At 41.2% G+C, this 19,272-nt stretch overlaps 2 protein-coding genes across 2 annotated transcripts; both read right to left on the reverse strand.

The window, feature by feature from the left end:
- Positions 1-8,013: 8,013 nt before the first annotated feature.
- LOC124189925 lies at positions 8,014-10,689 on the reverse strand. Its single transcript, XM_046582441.1, has one exon. It carries the CDS (start codon positions 10,687-10,689, stop codon positions 8,014-8,016), a length of 2,676 nt encoding a protein of 891 aa, XP_046438397.1.
- A 45-nt stretch (positions 10,690-10,734) lies between these two features.
- LOC124189926 lies at positions 10,735-13,959 on the reverse strand. The gene is made up of 4 exons (XM_046582443.1): positions 13,287-13,959; positions 11,928-13,238; positions 11,248-11,877; positions 10,735-11,201 (listed from the first exon to the last, which is right to left on the reverse strand). The coding sequence occupies exons 1-4, from the start codon at positions 13,957-13,959 to the stop codon at positions 10,735-10,737; spliced, it is 3,081 nt and encodes a 1,026-aa protein (XP_046438399.1).
- Between the last annotated feature and the right edge of the window lie 5,313 nt (positions 13,960-19,272).

Below are 19,272 nucleotides of genomic sequence, written 5' to 3' on the forward strand. Positions count from 1 at the left end.
GTTCCTGTCAATTAGTTGACATGAATTTGACATGAATTTGTTATAAATTATTTGACATCCCATGTATGATACGAAATGGATATGTATGTGACATTACATTTGTTAATGAAAAATTCTAATCTATTTTCTGATATTTTTTAATGTATTATTTACTGTACAAAAATTGACATCAATTTTTGTATATGCAAATCACGTGAATTTGACATTCAGTAATTTTACGTAAATTAAAAACATGCGAAAATAATGTGTAAAATTTGACATCATATTTAAAATATCATAACGACATGTTATTGATGTAACGTTTTCCGATACAATTTTTTGAAATAAAAAATTGACATGAAATTGATATATTAATATTGACATCATATTTCAAACAAGAAAATGACTTGCTATTGACATTCTTTTTTAAATATCATTTTTCGAATAAAAAATGGACACGTACTTTAAGTGTAAAATTCGATATCATTTTTAAAATATCATAACGACATGTTATTGATGTAACGTTTTCCGATACAAATTCTTGGAATGCAAAATTGACATGAAATTGATATATTAATATTGACATCATATTTCAAATAAGAAAATGACTTGCTATTGACATTCTTTTTTAAATATCATTTTTCGAATAAAAAATGGACACGTACTTTAAGTGTAAAATTCGATATCATTTTTAAAATATCATAACGACATGTTATTGATGTAACGTTTTACGATACAAATTCTTGAAATGCAAAATTGACATGAAATTGATATATTAATATTGACATCATATTCCAAATACTTGCTATTGACATGCTTTTCGTTATATCATTTTTCGAATAAAAAATGGACACGTAATTTACAAATTTATGTTCACATCGTTTTTCTTTTACAATTTATGCTATGAAACGGACATTTAAATGATGTACTATTTTCTATATAATACATTTTCAAATAGAAAATGGACATCTTAATAAATAAATTAATGCTGTTTAACATCCTTTTTGAAATATGAAACGCACACATTAATCTTCCACTGCTTTTACCTATAACATATATTTTTTTAACTGCCCAAATAAAATTGAAAGGATAGATCACATGAAACTGACGTGCAGTGAACCAAAATTGTGTATTAATCAAAAGTATTTGCAAACTACTTGTCAAGTAGATCAATTTTCATTTATACATATCACATTTTCCAACTTGAAATATTTTCAAGCATGCATCCCTTTCCTTTTATTAAAATTATATCGATTTCTGAAAACGTAAGTATTCTATCGTATAATATTAAGTTTAAGTACTAGTTTTTTCGACCAACACGCCCGCTACCCTCTTACTCTTATTTTCTATACTAACAAAGACTATAAAACTTTCTAAGTCCTTACGTACAGGTTCAAATGTAGTTCATAAATATATAACATTTAAATAAATCAATTGGTCAAGTGGTTAGCGAGCTGAGCTCGGAAGTCAAAGGTTGAAGGTTCTATACAGGCCCATGTCGTATCTTTTATTAGTCTTCTATACAACCCCGAACGTTTCGTATTGCGATACGATACAAATTTTTCGGGTTTGGGAACCCAGATCTGGTTTAGCGAGAATTTAGGGCGTTTATAGTTGTTAAGTTTTTTAACAGTGATATCTAATTCATGCATTTTTATTGATATCAATGTCATGCGGTTTAATTGACATCCATTTAAGGCAGTGTTTTGTATATCTTTGTTATAAACATAATTAGACGTGGTTTCAATGTCATACGGAGAAAAAATATTCAAACGTCATTTTCATGTGACAAAATTGATGTTATTTTTTCATGTCCAAACGAACTTCGTTGGCGCGACAACATTGATATCCAAACGATATTACTCTTTTCATTCTTTTTTTGTCTAAAAGTTGATGTCAAAAGTATTTCAACAGCACATCAAAACGACATGAAAATTGTTACCTGGGTAGCCGCTGTTGCCGTCCTGGGCGAGGAAAAAAAATAAAATGCTTGAAGCAAACCAGTGCATAGAGAAATAAAAAAAACAATGGGCATGGTGAAATAAATGCGAGTCCGTTGCCGACGTTTCTGTTGGTTAGCGACAGTCAACGTGGACCGGGGCAAAACTGTCAATTCATAAAATTTGGCTGTTGTTTCCCAATATTTCGCGATGCAATTGTATTTGTGTGAGCAAAGTGATTGAATGCTACAAAAATTAAAAGAAAAACCTACATTTTATTTCTTCCATGTTAAATGAGACAGGTGTAATGCAGACAACCAAAGTTATTATTGTTTTTTATCTTGGACTACTTGGCAAGCTTTAGCATCATCTTTGTTTGTGAAATCCTTCCACGCTCCGCAAAGTGTGCGCCCGACAGCAAGACCAGTAGTGAATACTCTGGAACGACAATTGTGTTCTAGGTGCCTCAACCATTTCGTTTCGCATTTTTCGACTTCTCCACCAGGAATGCATTTCAGCTCTTTAATGTCCAACAATATTTCGGTTCCCGACTTACAAATGGGGTCAAATGTAACGCTTTTTGTATCAGTGCCGTTCCCATACATGACAAAGTAAATGTCCACCATTGGTATGCCAAACTGCCTCGCTTCATCAAGAAAGTGCTCCTAGGGAAAAATCAATCGTATTAAGTTCTTCTCCGCATCCAGTATGGCTTTAACATTACCAAATTGCTGGTCTTCACACCAAAAGTTGCCATAGTGGGTACAGCAATTGTTACGCTGTCCAAGTTCATTCTATTGGTTGCCCGTATCTGAGGAAGCAAATGGCTCATGGGTTCAAACTTTTCATTATTGGTTTTGTCTTCGAGAAACTATGCTAAACGCCAAGTCATGTCCGAGTTCAATGCCAACCCATTAGCATTCGACCCATAAATGTCAACAATCCACTGCACATGTGTGGAACGATTTGGAATGCCACTAGTTTAAAATGCAAAATGAATCGTTGGGACTTTTTACTTTTGTCACTTTAGAATTGAATAACGTTATTACCACCAATTTCTAATGAAAGAATACTGGAACTGAAGATTGCCTAATTCGACTTTACCACCAGTTGACTTTCGCATCAACGGGAAAATCAAATTAACGGGCGTAGAGGTTAACGGAGGTAAAATAAACTTCAACATGAATGTCTCACCATCCTGCAAATTGCATGTTTTCTCTTTGCAGCCTTTACATTGACGGATTTTTTTCCCGTTTACAACAACCTCGCCCAGTCTACCTGCAATGCAATAGCTATTGAAAACTGCAAGCCACCAGGTATAAAAAACATTTACCTGCGCCTTCGTGACATGTTTGACAATACTGTCCAGCAGGTAAGTTGTGCATCGCAACTTGATCAAATAACGACAGCGTATTGAATATAAATTTTATTAAAACCTCGTACACAGTCAAAAACTTTACGCAATGAACGATGTTATTTATTTTACTAGATTTTACCTAAAGCGTAATAATATTTATCAACCGGCAACGGTGCATCTTAAAGACGCGATCTCATTCTTTTCATTGTCAAATGGCTACCATTTTTTTCTAACGCTCGTAAATAACCTACAGCTATTTTTGTGGTTAATTTTTAGCAACATCATCATTATTATTGATATTCTTTCAGTCGTAAGTGGAATTTTTATAATGATCGCTTATAGTTAAATTTTATGCCATTACATTACGCCATTACAGATAATGAAGCAGCACACATGTTTATCGTGTGTTTGGTAGCTCTAACAACGTGCTTTTTCAAGAGATATTGCTCTCGTCTTGACTTCAAGATTGTTTCATCTTTATCTTTTGTTGGATATATCTCCCAACTGCTGCTAGTGCTTTCTCATCGAGTTCTTGCTCTGTTGATTTCAAGATTGGTTAATGCTGATAAACCTTTTCCCTATTTTATCGATTAATTTTTGTCCATTACTATACTTTCAGCTCCTCTAAATTGTCTCGATTTGTGTTTTAATAGAATCCAAAACTTCACATTGCTTTCTTGAATCACATGTAAACAACTCATGTGAAAAACCTAACATATGCTGCTGTCAACAGCCAGTGATTTATCGCTGTAAGGATTTTCTCTGATGCATGATTCTTTAGCGCTGGTAAACTTAATCCCTATTTAATAATTTATTTTTGCTATGAATTTATTATTTACAGTTTCTATAATTGTATTTTCAGATTAAATAGATGCTCGGCAACCAGCAATGAGAAGAAAACAGAGAACCATTGTCAGTGAGAGACAACTGCGCAACAGAATCAGGAAAGATGCCGCTCACCTTGAAGCGGAAGGAGCACTAATTCACGGCTCAATAACACCACCTCTTCAACCGACATCGTTAGTCGAGAGTGAAGAAGAAGAACTTGGCGCATCATTTCACGTTTCATGGCCACCTCCTCACGATTTTCCTGACTCATCTCTTCAAAAAACAGTCGATCTTCACCTTCTCACAGACTGCGATTCCCAATATGATAGTAATCAAGATTCATACGACTCCTACGAATATGGAAGTGATCCCGAAGGGGAACCTGAAGGAGGAGACCGTAGAGAAGATTGGGATTTTGGAGAATGGGAAGACGAATATTTATTACCACCCGCAGTGACAGAACAGGAACAGTTGATCCGAGACTTGGCTGCTTGGACAGTTTACTGCAACATACCACGGACGCATGTTAACAAGCTGCTGGTGATTCTCCAAAAACATCCTAGTTACGAGTCTATCCCTAAAGACTACCGCACTCTTCTCAAGTCCGTACGCAACGTTCCAGTAAAGTTAGTCGATCCTGGTTCATATTTTCATTTTGGCATTGCCAAGGGTTTGTCACGGTCACTCCGAACTTTAGGACGTGATATGGGTTCTGACATAAAGATTTTTGTGAACATTGATGGTATACCTATCGCGAAAAGTGGCAGCAGTCAGTTTTGGCCTATATTAGGGAAGATTGCTTGGGTGAAAAGATCTAAGCCTTTTATCATCGGTGTTTATTGGGGACCAAAGAAACCCATAGATGTCAATATCTATCTCGCGGATTTCGTAGAAGAGGCTACGCTGTTGGAGGTCACAGGTTTTGAATATTGTTTAATAATTGTATTCGTTACGATTTAGGCTTTTATTTGTGATCGCCCAGCTTTATCATTCATTTTGTGCATCAAAGGCCACACGGGCTATTTCAATTGTTTGAAATGCGTCACTGCAGGTGTTTCTTATAGGCCTAATGTAAACAAGAGAAATAGTATTTTTATAGTATTTCCTGAATTGAATGCCCCCCTGAGAACCGACGCTTCTTTTCGTTTTCGTGAAAATCCACAACATCATTTACCTGGTTCATCGCTGTTGGAAAATCTGTTCCACTTCAATTTGTTGATGGCGGTTTTGTTGGATGGTATGCATGTAACAGATTTAGGTGCAATGAAGAAGCTCATTTCGCACTATATCAAAGGGAAATATCAACGAGTGTGAATGTCAAGAGTGAGTCGCGCTATATTAGCGCACCGCATTGCTGAGTGCATGAAATATGTCTCTTCTGAGTTTCCAAGAAAAATTGAATCTCTGGAGTTTGTCGGTCAGTGGAAGGCAACTTCGTATCGAATGGTAAAACTATATCTGGGTCCTGTGTTACATAAAAACCTAATCAGAGATGATTTGTTCGATCATTTCTTGCTCTTTCACACCGCAATGAAACTCTTATCAGACGAGACAAAGTGTTTTAAACCAGAAATCCTTATTTATTGCCAAAATCTTTTAGTGAAATTTGTTCATGATTGCATTAATCTATTTGGTCTTCAATTTGTTTCTTCCAACATCCATCACTTAATTCATGTCGTTTTTTATGTATCTCGCTTTGGCCCACTTGATTCGTTCAGTGCATACTCTTTTGAAAATTGTTTGCAAATTCTAAAAAATTTAGTCAGAAAAAGTGCAATGCCCCTTCAACAACTTGTAAAGCGAATAGGTGAAATTGAAATAGTACAAATGCTGAATGCACAAGAAGAATTGAGAAACAATTTATTGGTTGATCAATTGCTACACTACCATCAAAATGGCCCTGTATTGCCTGGAATTTTGGGATTTCAGTACAAAACTCTTATTTTTAAAGGAACGACATTGTGTACCATTATCCCTGATTATATAATATAATTGTATTTTTCTTACTGCCAATCACGTCATTTTAATCGAAAATTTTGTTGAGCAAAACAATGAAATTCTTATCATCGGACGTCAGTTTTTGAATGATGGTGACTTTTTTACTTTACCGATACCTTCTCCTCAACTTCATTGTTATGAAGTGTGGAATTTGAGTTTTCTTAATTCTTGACCACTACGAGAAGTCATTGGCAAAGCATTTATAGTGCCTTCATTTGAAATAATAACTCCAGAGAAACCACAATCTTACGTTGCATCTTTGTTGTTGTCTAATGATTGTATACTATGAATTTCATTTTTCATTAAATAAACCTTTCTTTTCATTTACATCTTATTGTTTTGTTTACTGTAGATTAGTTTTCCCTACGATACTACATTCTAAGTATTAACATTAAAATTCTGAGTGCGATGAGTTTCTAGTTTTGTAATCTATCAGCGCATTAGTTAATAATAAATTATATATACATGATATATGTCGGGTGGATAAACTAAAAGGCAAAAAAAGGATATCTATTGGATATCGATGATAGACATCCAATAGCTATCTTCTATTGATCCAAAATTTTCAAAATGGATGGGGATATGGCTCGGATGTACAGACGTGCCATGTACGTACAAGGGAGGAAATGTGCCACTAGGGAACAAGGGTATTATCTTGAAGGAGAGAGGGATCAATGAATTCAGCATTTATCATTAATTTTGCTGAATTCTTCCTCCTGGCTGTCCTCGCCCTCATATAAGAAAACCAATGCGTATAGTTCGCAATCCTCATTATACTCTAGATCGCCATATTCATAAGATGGATCTTCATAATAAGGATCTCAAACATATCGATCTCTTGCTCGCAACATCATTCTACAATACAAATTAAAAAAATTAACAAGTCTGACACTTTAAGCCTTGTGGAATGTGTAGTTGACGCCAACAACGGGTGTCGTCTGCTATAGTAAACTCAATTCGTGAAAAAACTCATATCCCGTTCTCTCGTTGCTGTTTCTTAGAAGTTGAATCCAACTGCATTTCTTCCATCCTCTTCTAACTGGTGTGTAAAAATAAAACCTTTTAATTTCTAGAATTATTTCCCCCTTTGTCAGAGAAAGTCTGGTGAATTTTGTTGTCGCTCGGCACCGAAATGTAAACGCACAATGCCTAGTGTAAAACAGAGTAATAGGGATTTCATGGGTTTAAGTTGTGCTCTGTTTGTGAGAAAAATTCCATTATAGTGGAAGATGGTTCTGAGAAATGTGAATTGGAATATGTAGACACAAATGTTTCATGGATTCAAAATTTCATGGATATTGATTTACCCCACGGGGTTTTATTGCTGACCTTGAAGAAATTTCTCAAAATTTATAATTCTCAATCTTCCTAAGTAAAATAATGTTAAAATTGTCATTTCAGTTTAACGTCAGTAAATTATCAATTAATTTTTTGACATAAAGTTCGATTTGTGCTTTGAAGGAAAACGACGAATGCAAAAAAGTTAGATCTTTAAGATCTTAAATGCATAAATAAAGAAAATTTTTTTTCGGCCAATACTTTAATTATTAGAATCCAGAGGAAATTTTTTATTGATTTTATTGAACGTCCCGTGATAAATAGAATTATGAAATTTTTTTCCAAAACCTGTAAAAAGAACCTTTTAATTTAGGTGCGAAAACCTTGACAGGTTTTTTTTCAAAGGATTTATTCGGCAGGGAAGTAGTGTCAAAGTTGCCTTACCGAATATTGGATGAAATGAATAAAGATGATGACACTGATTTGAGATTGCTAACCTGACTGTATTGAACTGACTTGTTTATGGATAGATTGAGACAGCGAGGGCCCGACCCCCTCCAGAACATTACATTGACACCAGGGGGGGAAAGGGCACAAAGAATCAGTACAGTTAGGCGGGTGACAAGGGGCCACCTATCTGGGGCCCCGAAGATCGTATTCCCGTAAATGGGCCGGAATCCTGGTTGTCCGGCCGGATCTCGTCGTCGGCCGTTGGGGACGTCTTTCGTTTCCAACATACTCCCCACCAGAGCCCATGCCTTGGGACTCGACCTCGCCGACGTCAGTAGCGGCCGCATTGGCCACATGATCATCTTCTTCGACGTCAGTTGGATCGATCGGAAGCAATGGGAGTGGAGCCGGATCAGGTGGATTTGGAAATTGCGGAGCAGTTGCTTCAGCTGGCTCCGGATTCAATGCACCGTCTGCGATCTCCATATCTTCCGGTTGATCTTCTCTCAGTTCTACGGGATATAAACATTGAATGGCTCGGGTTAATAATTCACCGTTTGGGAATTTAACTATTGCGGATCGGACTAGGCCGTCGCAGCTGGGGAGTAATTCTTTAACTACTCCCGTCTCCCACATGAGCCGTTTGGAAAGTTTGTCGTGGATTACGACGACTTCTCCGACGCGGATTTTTCTGCCCGACGCTCCTTTTGCGTGGAAATTATCCAGCTGCATCAGGTAATCGGAAACGAACCGCGAGCACAAGTCACTGACGTAATCACGCCTGTTCTGATCCATTTTCTTGAGTAGTTCACTTGTTGAATCGGGAGCCAATAGATTGACTGCTGGCTCCGCCGTAGCACAAGTTGAACGACGATTGTTGAGAAACTGATTCGGAGTAATCGAGAGCGGATCGTCCGCTCCTTCTCCAATGTAGTTCAACGGTCTCGCGTTAATCACACTTTCCGTTTCGATTAAACTCACTTCCAGTTCGTCATACGCGAGACATGCACGCCCGTTGGATCGTCTCAATAGATCTTTCGTGATCCTCACCATTCTCTCCCAGAATCCGCCCCACCATGGAGCGAGGCTAACGGAGAAGATCCAGCTGGTTCTTCTCATGGCAAGGAGGTCGTGAACGGATGGGTCGGATCGAATGTTTTTAAGATAACGAGACGCACAACGGAAAGTTTGGGCATTTTCACTGTACATCACTGACACTGGGCCTCTTCTGGCGGAGAATTGACGGAAAGCTAACAGAGGAGCTAAGGAGCGAGCCGTCATGTCTTTGGTCAACTCCAGATGAATCGCTCTCGTCACGGCACAAATAAAGATGCACACGTAACTTTTCGGTTGCTTTTTGTTGATTTGGTGCGCTGGATCCAGTTGGTCACCATCGTCTTCTTCTTCGGGAGCTTCTTCGGTGGGAAGCTCCGCTGCATCCGGGTTCTCTTCTTCTGGTGGAGGTTCCGGAATGACTTGTTCGACGGATGGCGCCGACTTGGATTTCCTTTTCGGAGTCGCGTTTTTGTAGTACAGCGGTCCAGCGAAATCGGTTCCGGTTATTTCGAATGCCCTGGCATCGCGGAGTCGGTTGGCTGGTAGCGGTGCTGCTATTTGTCGGAAAGGAGGTGAAGTCAGCTTCTTGCACTTCACACAGGCGTACAAAACGTTTCTCACTTGTTGGCGGCCCTTCACGATCCAATATTTTTCTTTCAGTTCTGACAGTGTCGTTTTTACTCTTGTGTGTGAATTAAATACATGTTTGTTAGTTATCAACATTGTTACGACAGGATGGTTTGCTGGGAGAAGGATCGGTGGTTGAATGTCTCGATCCCTGAGGGCGAGCGCCACTCTTCCAGTGACTCGGATGAGTCGATCTCGATTGTCCCAGACCGGTCGGAGCGATGTGATTTTCTCCTTTGGTTGAATCTGCAGTCCGAGCTGGAGTGTCCAAAAGGCTTTGGGATAGCGTTCTACTTGGAGGTGTCTGCAGATGGCTAGCTCCGCTTCGTTCAGCTCTTCGGTGACTATCTTGTCGATTGTAATTTCTTTTCCGGCGACTGTGATTATTTCTTTTAGTTCGAGTCCTGGGCCGCGCGTTCTTTTCTTCATACGGTTGAGCGCTCTGTTGATCCAGGCTGTTCTGAAAAGTAGTTTTGTCCATATAGAGATTTTTTCGAGGTGCCATTCAATTGGCTGGGCGGTTTCGACCACTGCAAAGGAGACGGTCGCCGTTTTCTTCGTGACCTCTTCCTCGATTTTCTCTTGAGTTTCGGTGGAATGGTTTTCTGGAGAATTCAACCATTCGCTTTCTTCTTCTGTTAGCCAGGTTGGTCCGTGCCACCAAAGTTTCGATTCCACCAGCGCATGCGCTGGCGCTCCCCGCGAAGCGAGATCGGCTGGATTCTCCAATCCGGGGCAATGTCTCCGCCATTCCGCGTTGGAGAATTTTCTGATGGTTTCCACTTGGTTTCGCACGAACGGTCTCCAACGAAAAGGATCTCCTCTAATCCATCCAAGTGTGACGAGGGAGTCTGTCCAGTAAGTCGTTTTCCATGACTCGGTGTGAAGGGAGGTTCGAATTTTTTCTCCTAAACGGATTGCTAACAAAGAGCTTAGTAGTTCGAGTCTGGGTAACGTTACTTTCTTTTTTGGAAGAGGCGCCACTCTCGTTTTGCTGGCTAGGAGAATGGTGTAAGGAGTTCCGTTCTCCAGTTGGAGCCGTGCGTAGGCTACTGCTCCGTAGGCTGCCTCTGATGCATCGCCGAACACGTAAATTTCTGCGTAAACGACGGAAGGTTTTGAATATCCAATCCATCGTGGGATCTCCAAATTATGTAGATCCTTGAGTCCTTTCATGATGCTGCTCCAGGTGTTCTTCACTTCGGGTGTGGCGTCATCGTCCTAACCTATGTCTCCTTCCCAAAGTTTCTGATAGATTATTTTTAAAAGTAAAACTGTGGGAGCTAGAAAACCAATTGGGTCGAATATCCTTGCTGAGATGCTCAGAATTTTTCTTTTGGTGATTTTTTCTCCAATCTCCACGGCTGCTTCCATGATAGATGTAGGGTCAAATTTAAATGAATCGGAGCTCGTGTCCCATCTAAGACCCAGTGCCTTGTGCTGGCCATCCATTGTGGGTGAAAGGATTCCGACGATCTGGTTCGACATTTCTTTTTCGGTGAGAAAGTCACGGAGCTGCTTGTTGTTTGTTGCCCAGCTCCTCATGTTGAGTTGGGCCTCTGAAAATAACGTGACGGTCTCTCCCACCGTGGTAATGGCTGTTGGCACGTTGTCTGCTCCTCCAAGGTAGTCATCCACGTAAAGTTGCTCTTCTATTTGTTCGACTGTCTTCTGAAATCTGGGTTTGACTGAGAGCAAATGTTTATTAATGGTCACTCTTAAAAGGAATTTGACTTGAACTTAGCCCGAATGGCACTCTTTTCCATTTGTATGCGATGAAATCGAAGTCGGGATTTTTCGGCTCCCTCGGCCATAAAAATCTGACCGCTTCGGCGTCTTCGGGCTGCAGCGCGATGTTGAGGAATGCTTTTTCAATATCCGCAATCCAGGCGATCCGGTTCATCCGGAAGCGCATTAAGACCGAGAGGAGATCAGGATTTAGATTCGGTCCGGTCTCCAAAACATCGTTGAGGCTCGGCCCATATTTGGATCTTGCGGCGCCGTCGAAAACTGGTCGAATTTTTGTGGTGGCCTTGTCCGTCCGGTAGACTGAATGATGCGGTAGATAAGTGTGGAGGCCATCGTAATTAAGATTAGCCTCTTCTACAAATTCGTTTGCTATCAGTTGATTAATTTCTTTGGTGTAGTTGGCTAAGTCGACTGGAGATTTGCGTAGTTTGAACAGCATGCTTCTCAATCTTGTAGCTGCCATCTGGTGGTTGATTTCCAGTCTCCATCTGTCAGTCGTCCATGGGATTGGCGTGCAATACCTGCCGTCTTCGAATCGCGTGATTTCGTTGCAGAAGGAGCGGAATTGATCGTCCTTCTCCACAGCAACACAGTCGTTCAAATTGGCGAAATTCTCTAGACGCCAAAATAACGAGAGATCAAAATTCAACTTCTCCATTTCAAACCTTTTGTTTTCTTTTGTCCTGTCGAAAAAGCAGATCTGTTCAGAATTTTCTGGTAGTGGAAGGAGACTGGAATTTCCTGTCTCCCTGCTTTCTGACTGGTCTGGTTGGATGCTGTTGAAAAATTTCGATGGCTGTGAGGTGATTTGTGGTAGAGAGCGTTTGAATTAATTAGTAGTTGACTGACAATTGTTTGACTTTGTTTCGATGATTTTTCTTGTGATGGACCGCCGATGACTTTTCCAAGTTTTGAAGTGTAGGCTCTGAGTCCGCACGGGCTGATAGTTGCTGGCTTGTTGAACATGATGTTGAACATCTGGTCCATTCCAACAAGAATCCCGACGTCCTCGTCTCCACCATCACGTTCGAAGCGGTCGTCTGACAAATTTTCATTTTCCAGCCAGAGCTTTCTTGCAAATTCTGTAGTTTGGTACGGGCCGGTGCTTCCAACTTTGTCGGTTGCTTCTAAAGCTTCAATACGCACCGTTGGGGCTCCTGGCCAGGTGCCCCGCACCGTCATCTCGACTACGTTGTGAGTTTCTGCTGGAGGGGCTTCTGTCTGCCGGAAGGCCCTGGTCGTGATCTGTTCCACCTGGATGATCTTCAGTTGAAGTTCTTTCGAAATCTGCCTTTTAATCCATGTTCTATGGCTGCCATCGTCGAGGAAGAGAATCGCTCGGATTTGTTTTCCATTTGGGCCTGTAATGTAAACGGTTGCTGTTTTTAGGATAACTTCACCAAAGGAGCTTGCACATGCTGTTGTTGAGCTGCTCCCAGCGACAAGTTTGCTTGGAATTATAGTTGAGGATCCGAATCTGGTATCTTTCTCGGCACACAAGGATGTGTGGTGCTTGGCTCGGCATCGTTGGCACCTGTGTGGATTAAAACAAACAGTGGTCTCGTGATGACCAAAACAATTAGAGCATCTTTTTTCGTTGGTGATGACTGCTTTTTTCTCTTTCAATTCCATTGGGCAGTTGATAGCCCAATGCATCTCCTTGCATAACACGCATGGCAGCATTGGCTTTCTTGGAGATGATGCTGTCGCTTGTCTCCTTGGTGGTGGACTGCCATTTCTTCTTGTTTTGCTTGAATGTTTTGGTTGTGGAGTCGGCTTGCTGCTGACTCCGAGCTGAGAAGCTGTCGGTGTAGTAGGTGGTGTTGATTTGGCCGGCTGTTGAGAATTTTGGGCCGGCTTTGGTGTTGTAGCTCTCAGACGGCTGAGTCGCTCTGCAGCTTCAACTTGCTCTTCGATGAATTTTAATACTTGATCAATGGGTGTTACCTTATGCTTTGCTGATTTGGCCCACTCTGCTTAAAGTTTGAGTGGGATCGAGCGTAAAATTCTTGATCCAAGGAGACATCCGTGGCTGGCTCTTGCAACTCCCAGTGTCTCCAACGCTTTGATATGTGACTGGATAGTCAGCTGGAAGCACCTGAGTGCCGCTGTATCAGCTACGTCTCTCACTGGTTGCAGCGTGTCCAATTTGTGGGTGTGAGCCTCGATCAGGACGTCCGGTTTGCCGTACATCGCCTTCAGGAGGGTCACTGCGACGGTGTAGTTTGCGTCTGTCAGCTCCAGATTCTCCACACATAGCTGTGCTTCGCCTTTCAGGTAATCTTTCAAATATCCAAATTTTTGAACCGCCGGAATGGCCGATTCGTGGACGGCTGCGTTGTAACCTTCCCAGAAGGCCGTCCATTCGAGCACGTCCCCTTTGAACGGCTTGATTTGACGTTTGAGCAGTTTAGTTGACGCAACTGCGGCTGGAGCTGCCAGCGCTCCTGGTGGAGCTGCTGCCGGAATGGCAGCAATCAGTTGTCGGAATAAGTTCTGTTGATCTAGATTTTCTTGTTGACGGATTGCTCTTTCCTGTGCTCTTGCAGCGTCTTCATCGATTTTTTCTTGGGCCCTGGCAGCGTTGATCGGCCTTTTCCTGGGCCCTGGGTGCATCTTGATCGGCTTTTTCCTGGGCCCTGACGGCATCCGCTGCTGCTTGTTGCGTCTTGAGCATGAGCAATAGCGTCTCGTCATGCCGCTTTCTTTCTTCAGCGTCTTCCTTCTTTTTGAATTCTTCTTTTTTTCGTTTTACGATCTGGAGCGCGTCGCCGACATCTTCATCGATGGCTTTTTGATCAACATGTCATCCTCAACCTTTCTAATTGTCTTTTCTTCTACGCCGTCTCACCTCATCAAGACCACAAACTTGCCCCTCTACCATTGGAAATGGGCTCCGGCATTCTTCAACCGTCTGCTGAAGTCAAACACCTTGGCGTCACTTTTGATTCTCATCTTTCGATGTCCTCCCACATTCGCAATATTTGTCGGTCCTCTTTCTTTCACTTGTGGCGTATTGGCAAAGTTCGGCGCTTTCTGGATCCTCTTACTACTAAGTGCCTTGTTCAGTCTCTTGTCCTCTCTCGAATTGACTATGCCTGTTCTCTTTTCGCCGATCTTCCTGGCACTTTGCTCTCTAAGCTGCAGCGCGTGATAAATGCTTCCGCTCGTCTCATTCTTCGTGTGAGGAAGAGAGACAGCATTCGTTCCCATCTGCGCTCCCTTAATTGGCTCTGTGTCAACGACAGAATCACTTTTCGTATTGCCAACCTGACCTATCGCTGTTTACATGGCTCCGCACCTACTTACCTGACTCGCCTAATCATTCCTCTTGAAAACTCACGCAGCCTACGCTCATCTTCATCTTCTCTACTTCGCGTTCCTCGCACTCGCCATGTTAATCTTGGTGATCGATCTTTTGCAAAGGTCGCTCCTTCCATCTGGAACCGACTCCCTCTTGCTGTTCGTAATGCCACCACACTCCCCAAGTTTCGTTCTCTTTTATTCAAGCACCTTTTCGATTGATGTGTCTTATGCTTTTTCTGTGACTCTTAGCCTGACTGTACTTTCCGCGTCATTAGAACTTTATTTGGATAATGCGCATTATAAATAAATCAAATCAATCAATCAATCAATCAATCAATTCATCAACTTGGATTTGGCTGTCGATTTCTGCTTGAAATTTTTCTTGGGTCACTCCTGCTAGGTCCATGTCTCTGGCGACCAGTTCCGAGATTCTTTTGTATTTGCCGTAGTTGATACGTAAGTTGGACTCGGCTGCCTGCACTACGTTAAGGACTGTAAGATCTATTTGCACGTCTGCGTACTGCTGGATGTTGTTAATCCAGCGAGTGACGTGGCCTTTCATGGCTCTCCGAGACACTTCGTTTGTCGGGGCCATCTTGATTGTTTATTATTTTTTTTTTAAAGAGAAAAAGATTTAGATTAGTTTGTTTTGATTAATTATTAATTGTTGAGCCTGTTTGTTTGTTGTTTGTTTGCTTGAGGTGTCTGCTTCAAGTTCTGAGTGCAGCGCCTCTTGCGGTGTTGTTGGAGAGTGGCTGCTTCAAGTTTGACTGCAGCGCCTCTGCCGGTGTTGTTGGAGAGTGAAAGTTTTTCGTCTCTCCTTCCTCTCAGTAGATGGCGTGACGAGCGGCGGGTCGGCTAAGTTTTGGCTCGACCCTCATTCACTTAATCACCTTTGGAATGCTGCGTTCCTGTTTGTTGAGAGGAAAAGTAAAAGTTTTTGTTATGGAGGTCAGCTTTTGTTTTGTCTCCCGTTTGATGTAAGAATGTTTTTTTTTTTGAGAATTGAAAAGTTAAAGTGAGTTAATTGAAGAGAGGCGCATCCTGTATTTATCGACAATTCGACATTCCTTAGAATACAGTGATGGGAAAATTATTTTCTGCTTATTGCTCCGCCAGTCTTCTGATCCAGGCGATCCTGGATTTGTATCGCTCCCTTGGGCTCTCCCTAAAGCTCTCTTCGAGACTCTCTCGTGAGAACATCAGTAGCCCCCTTCCTCTTGAACGGCCTTGCCGTGTTGGCTCTGTTTGTATTGGTGTTGGCGGAATGGGGGCTTGGATCGTCTCTTCAATTGACAGGCTCTCGCAGAGCATTTGAAGAGTGTCGTCCTCCTCGCTAGCCTCGCCTCCGACTGCTCCTTATTCTTCTTTTTCTTCTGTTACGCCGACGGCTCCCTCTTCTTCCACTTCGGCGGCTGCTTGGGCTGGCGCGACCGTCTGATGCTGTTTGGGGCCGTGAAACAGCCCCCTGGTGATTCTATAATCTTGGACGGGACGTGCTGTTAGTTGTCTCTTAATTTCAGCCCACTCGGCCGGTGTCGGGACATTTTTTGGAGGAGGGGCAGCTGCATCTAAACGATCCAAAGCCCGGCTTAGATTGATCGCATCTTGTTCTGGTGATGGCGTCGGGATGACCGGGTCATTAGATGGGACGGCGCATGGGACGATCGGCCGGTTTCGGTATTCCTCGCGTCGTCCTTCCCTCGTGTTTTTATGGAGAGGCTCTCTGATTGGGCCCGTCCATGGAGCAATCTTTCCTTCCAGGCGGAGCTGGTGCCGCTTTCGTTTTTGTTCGGGCCTAATTTTGATGAGGAAAAGGAGCCCGCTTTTGGAGCTCCGCTAAAGTGGAGCGTTGAGAAAAAAGACGAAAAGGTTAAATTGTGAAAAATGAAATGTGGGAAAAAGTAGAGAGAGAAAACAAAAGAAAAAATTTATCAACGCAAGAAGAGCTGGGTGAAATAATTAATTGTCTACTTTTTAATTTTATTTTAAGTCGATATTAGGGAGAGAGAGAGAGTAAATGGATGTTAATGCTTTTACGATCTAAGAGAAATACAAACAAGAAGAGAGTGAAATGCTTTTACTTTTAGGAAAAATGAGACAGATTTTACAGTTGAGTGTGTGTGTGTGTGTGAGGCGCTCAGATTTTCTGACGCCTCAGGCCGCCACGCGGTTTCCCAAAAAAACGGCGATGACGGCTAGACGAAATGTCGGAATTCACACACACATACACACTTAACTAAATTGATTGGAATTTTAACTAGAAAGGGACAGTTTGAGTTGATAGAGAGTCAGTGGGTCTTTTGTTGCCAAAGAAACCCGAACGCTTTGCTGGGAAGCGTTCTCGTTCAGTCAGTTTCACAAAATTTTGGTTCAAAAGATAAGGTTTCGAAGGACCATGTTCGGCAGGGAAGTAGTGTCAAAGTTGCCTTACCGAATATTGGATGAAATGAATAAAGATGATGACACTGATTTGAGATTGCTAACCTGACTGTATTGAACTGACTTGTAGTATGGATAGATTGAGAGAGCGAGGGCCCGACCCCCTCCAGAACATTACATTGACACCAGGGGGGGGGGGAAAGGGCACAAAGAATCAGTACAGTTAGGCGGGTGACAAGGGGCCACCTATCTGGGGCCCCGAAGATCGTATTCCCGTAAATGGGCCGGAATCCTGGTTGTCCGACCGGATCTCGTCGTCGGCCGTTGGGGACGTCTTTCGTTTCCAACAGGATTTATTTTTTGATAATTTTTTTCTGAGAAACCATCGACTGACGGATTTATACCCGGTAACAGGGATAGTAATCATATTGTCAGTCACAAATTTTTTGAACGATTTTCTTTTGCGATCAGATTACAGGGTTTTTTTATAACGTGGAGATGACGAATGCCTTGTGCAGTAAAGTTAAGAGTCTAGAAGAGGTCAACTTCTGTTACGTTATATTTAATATCCCATTACCTGAAAATTCTTGTAAAAAACATGTTTCCTTTTGCACTGTGAAAACTAAAGATTTGAAAGAACAGGAGTTTGATTTTGTAATTGAACAATTCATTAAAGAACTTTTAATTTTGAAATCCGATGAAAGGATGTTGCTTGACATTCCTCACCGCTCTGGTTTCCATGTCCACGGAAAATTGGTTGCTTTCTGTGCCGAGACAAAGGGAGCACATAAAATTGGTGGTTTTATGAGTTCATCAGCTTAAAAGTTGCGTCGTGTCTGTAACATCAGTATAAATGAAATTTGAGATCATGGAACGACAGACAACGTCGTGTTTAGAACGAAGTAATGACTTGATTATCAGGCGCAGGATGCGCTTTTTAATTTCCGAGTGGTAATGAAGTACAGGAGTAAAGGGTGTGTGTCCTTTAAATCAAAGAAATTTTGTTCATTTCAGGGAAAACCTTTTATTTGATTGTATGCATGACATCCCAGAAAAGGTTGGCCCTTTTTTGTTAAAATTGTGCATTGAAGAGTAGAACATTAACAAAAAAGATTACGGACTCAATGCGCTGTGCTTAAATGAAAGAATTGCGTCATTTCGTTTCGGGAGGTACGACTCAACTAACTAAGCAAGCCCTCGATTCACGGATGCTAATTTGAACGAGGAAGTTAAAGCAGCGTGCTAATCAAAGTCTATGTACCGCTCGAAATTTCCCGTTAATGTTTGGGGATAGAATATCTAAAGATTACCCACACTATAATTTGTTACTTTAGTTTATTTCGATTTGTGATATTATCTTTGCTCCAGCTTTCAAAATTGCACACTGTGTATATTACGCACAATTTAATTATTGTAATATCTTTGTAATGTAAACATTTTAGTAATATGACTTCCACTACTTCAATAGTGGAAAACTTACATGCTACGGATTACCTGAATGATGTAGTATTTTTCAATTCTATCCTTTGGTCGGAGTTGTTAACCAGTAGAGAGAAAAAAACACTTTAAAATAATACTTCCATAAGAGACAGAGTTAAAAAAGGGTGTGGTTTTCTCAATATGGCGGATTGCAGCGTTGTCGGACTACAAGAATCCTGCTATCCGCAATGTGCAAGAGGTATATTGCAGAAAATGGAAGAAAACTGTAATGGTATGAAAATGTGGAGTGCAAATGAAGTGGAATGCTTTTTTAAAATCAAAGAGATTTGGGCAAAACGTTACTGAGATACTTAAATGTTTATATATAAGTAATTTAACAATAATTATTATGGATCTGAAATTATAATCCAATTTTTCTTAACTACAATTCAACAAGAAACGAAATTCACGGTTAATCTTTCCTGCTGCTGAATGACACAGAAGTGGCTGCCTGGCTGGCACGGGTTTCAAGATTTTGTCCAGCTGCTAAGTATAAACGACGTTTAATGGAATTATTGCGTAGTAACAACAGTGCAACCACCCAGCAGTAAGTATATGAAGTGTTCAATCGGCGTAAAGAAACTTACAGCAGTGCTGGGCCTTGGGATGGATGTCAGGATGAGAGATTCCCTGTGAAAACGTGTTACTTTCAAGCAAATAAAATCTCGTGACTGAAAAGCCGCCAAGTTCACAGCAGGTGCTTTAAGAGGTATGTTTGGTTTAAATATCTTTTGTGTTTTACGAAAATTCAGCTAACATGAATTTCATGTAGGATAAGATAAAAGTAATAGAAATTCTAAATTCAGACAAGCTTAGAAGACAGATTGTTAAAAACCTCATTGA

This window comes from Daphnia pulex, chromosome 3 (assembly GCF_021134715.1).
Source record: "Daphnia pulex isolate KAP4 chromosome 3, ASM2113471v1".
In the NCBI taxonomy this organism is placed as follows: Eukaryota; Metazoa; Arthropoda; class Branchiopoda; order Diplostraca; family Daphniidae; genus Daphnia; species Daphnia pulex.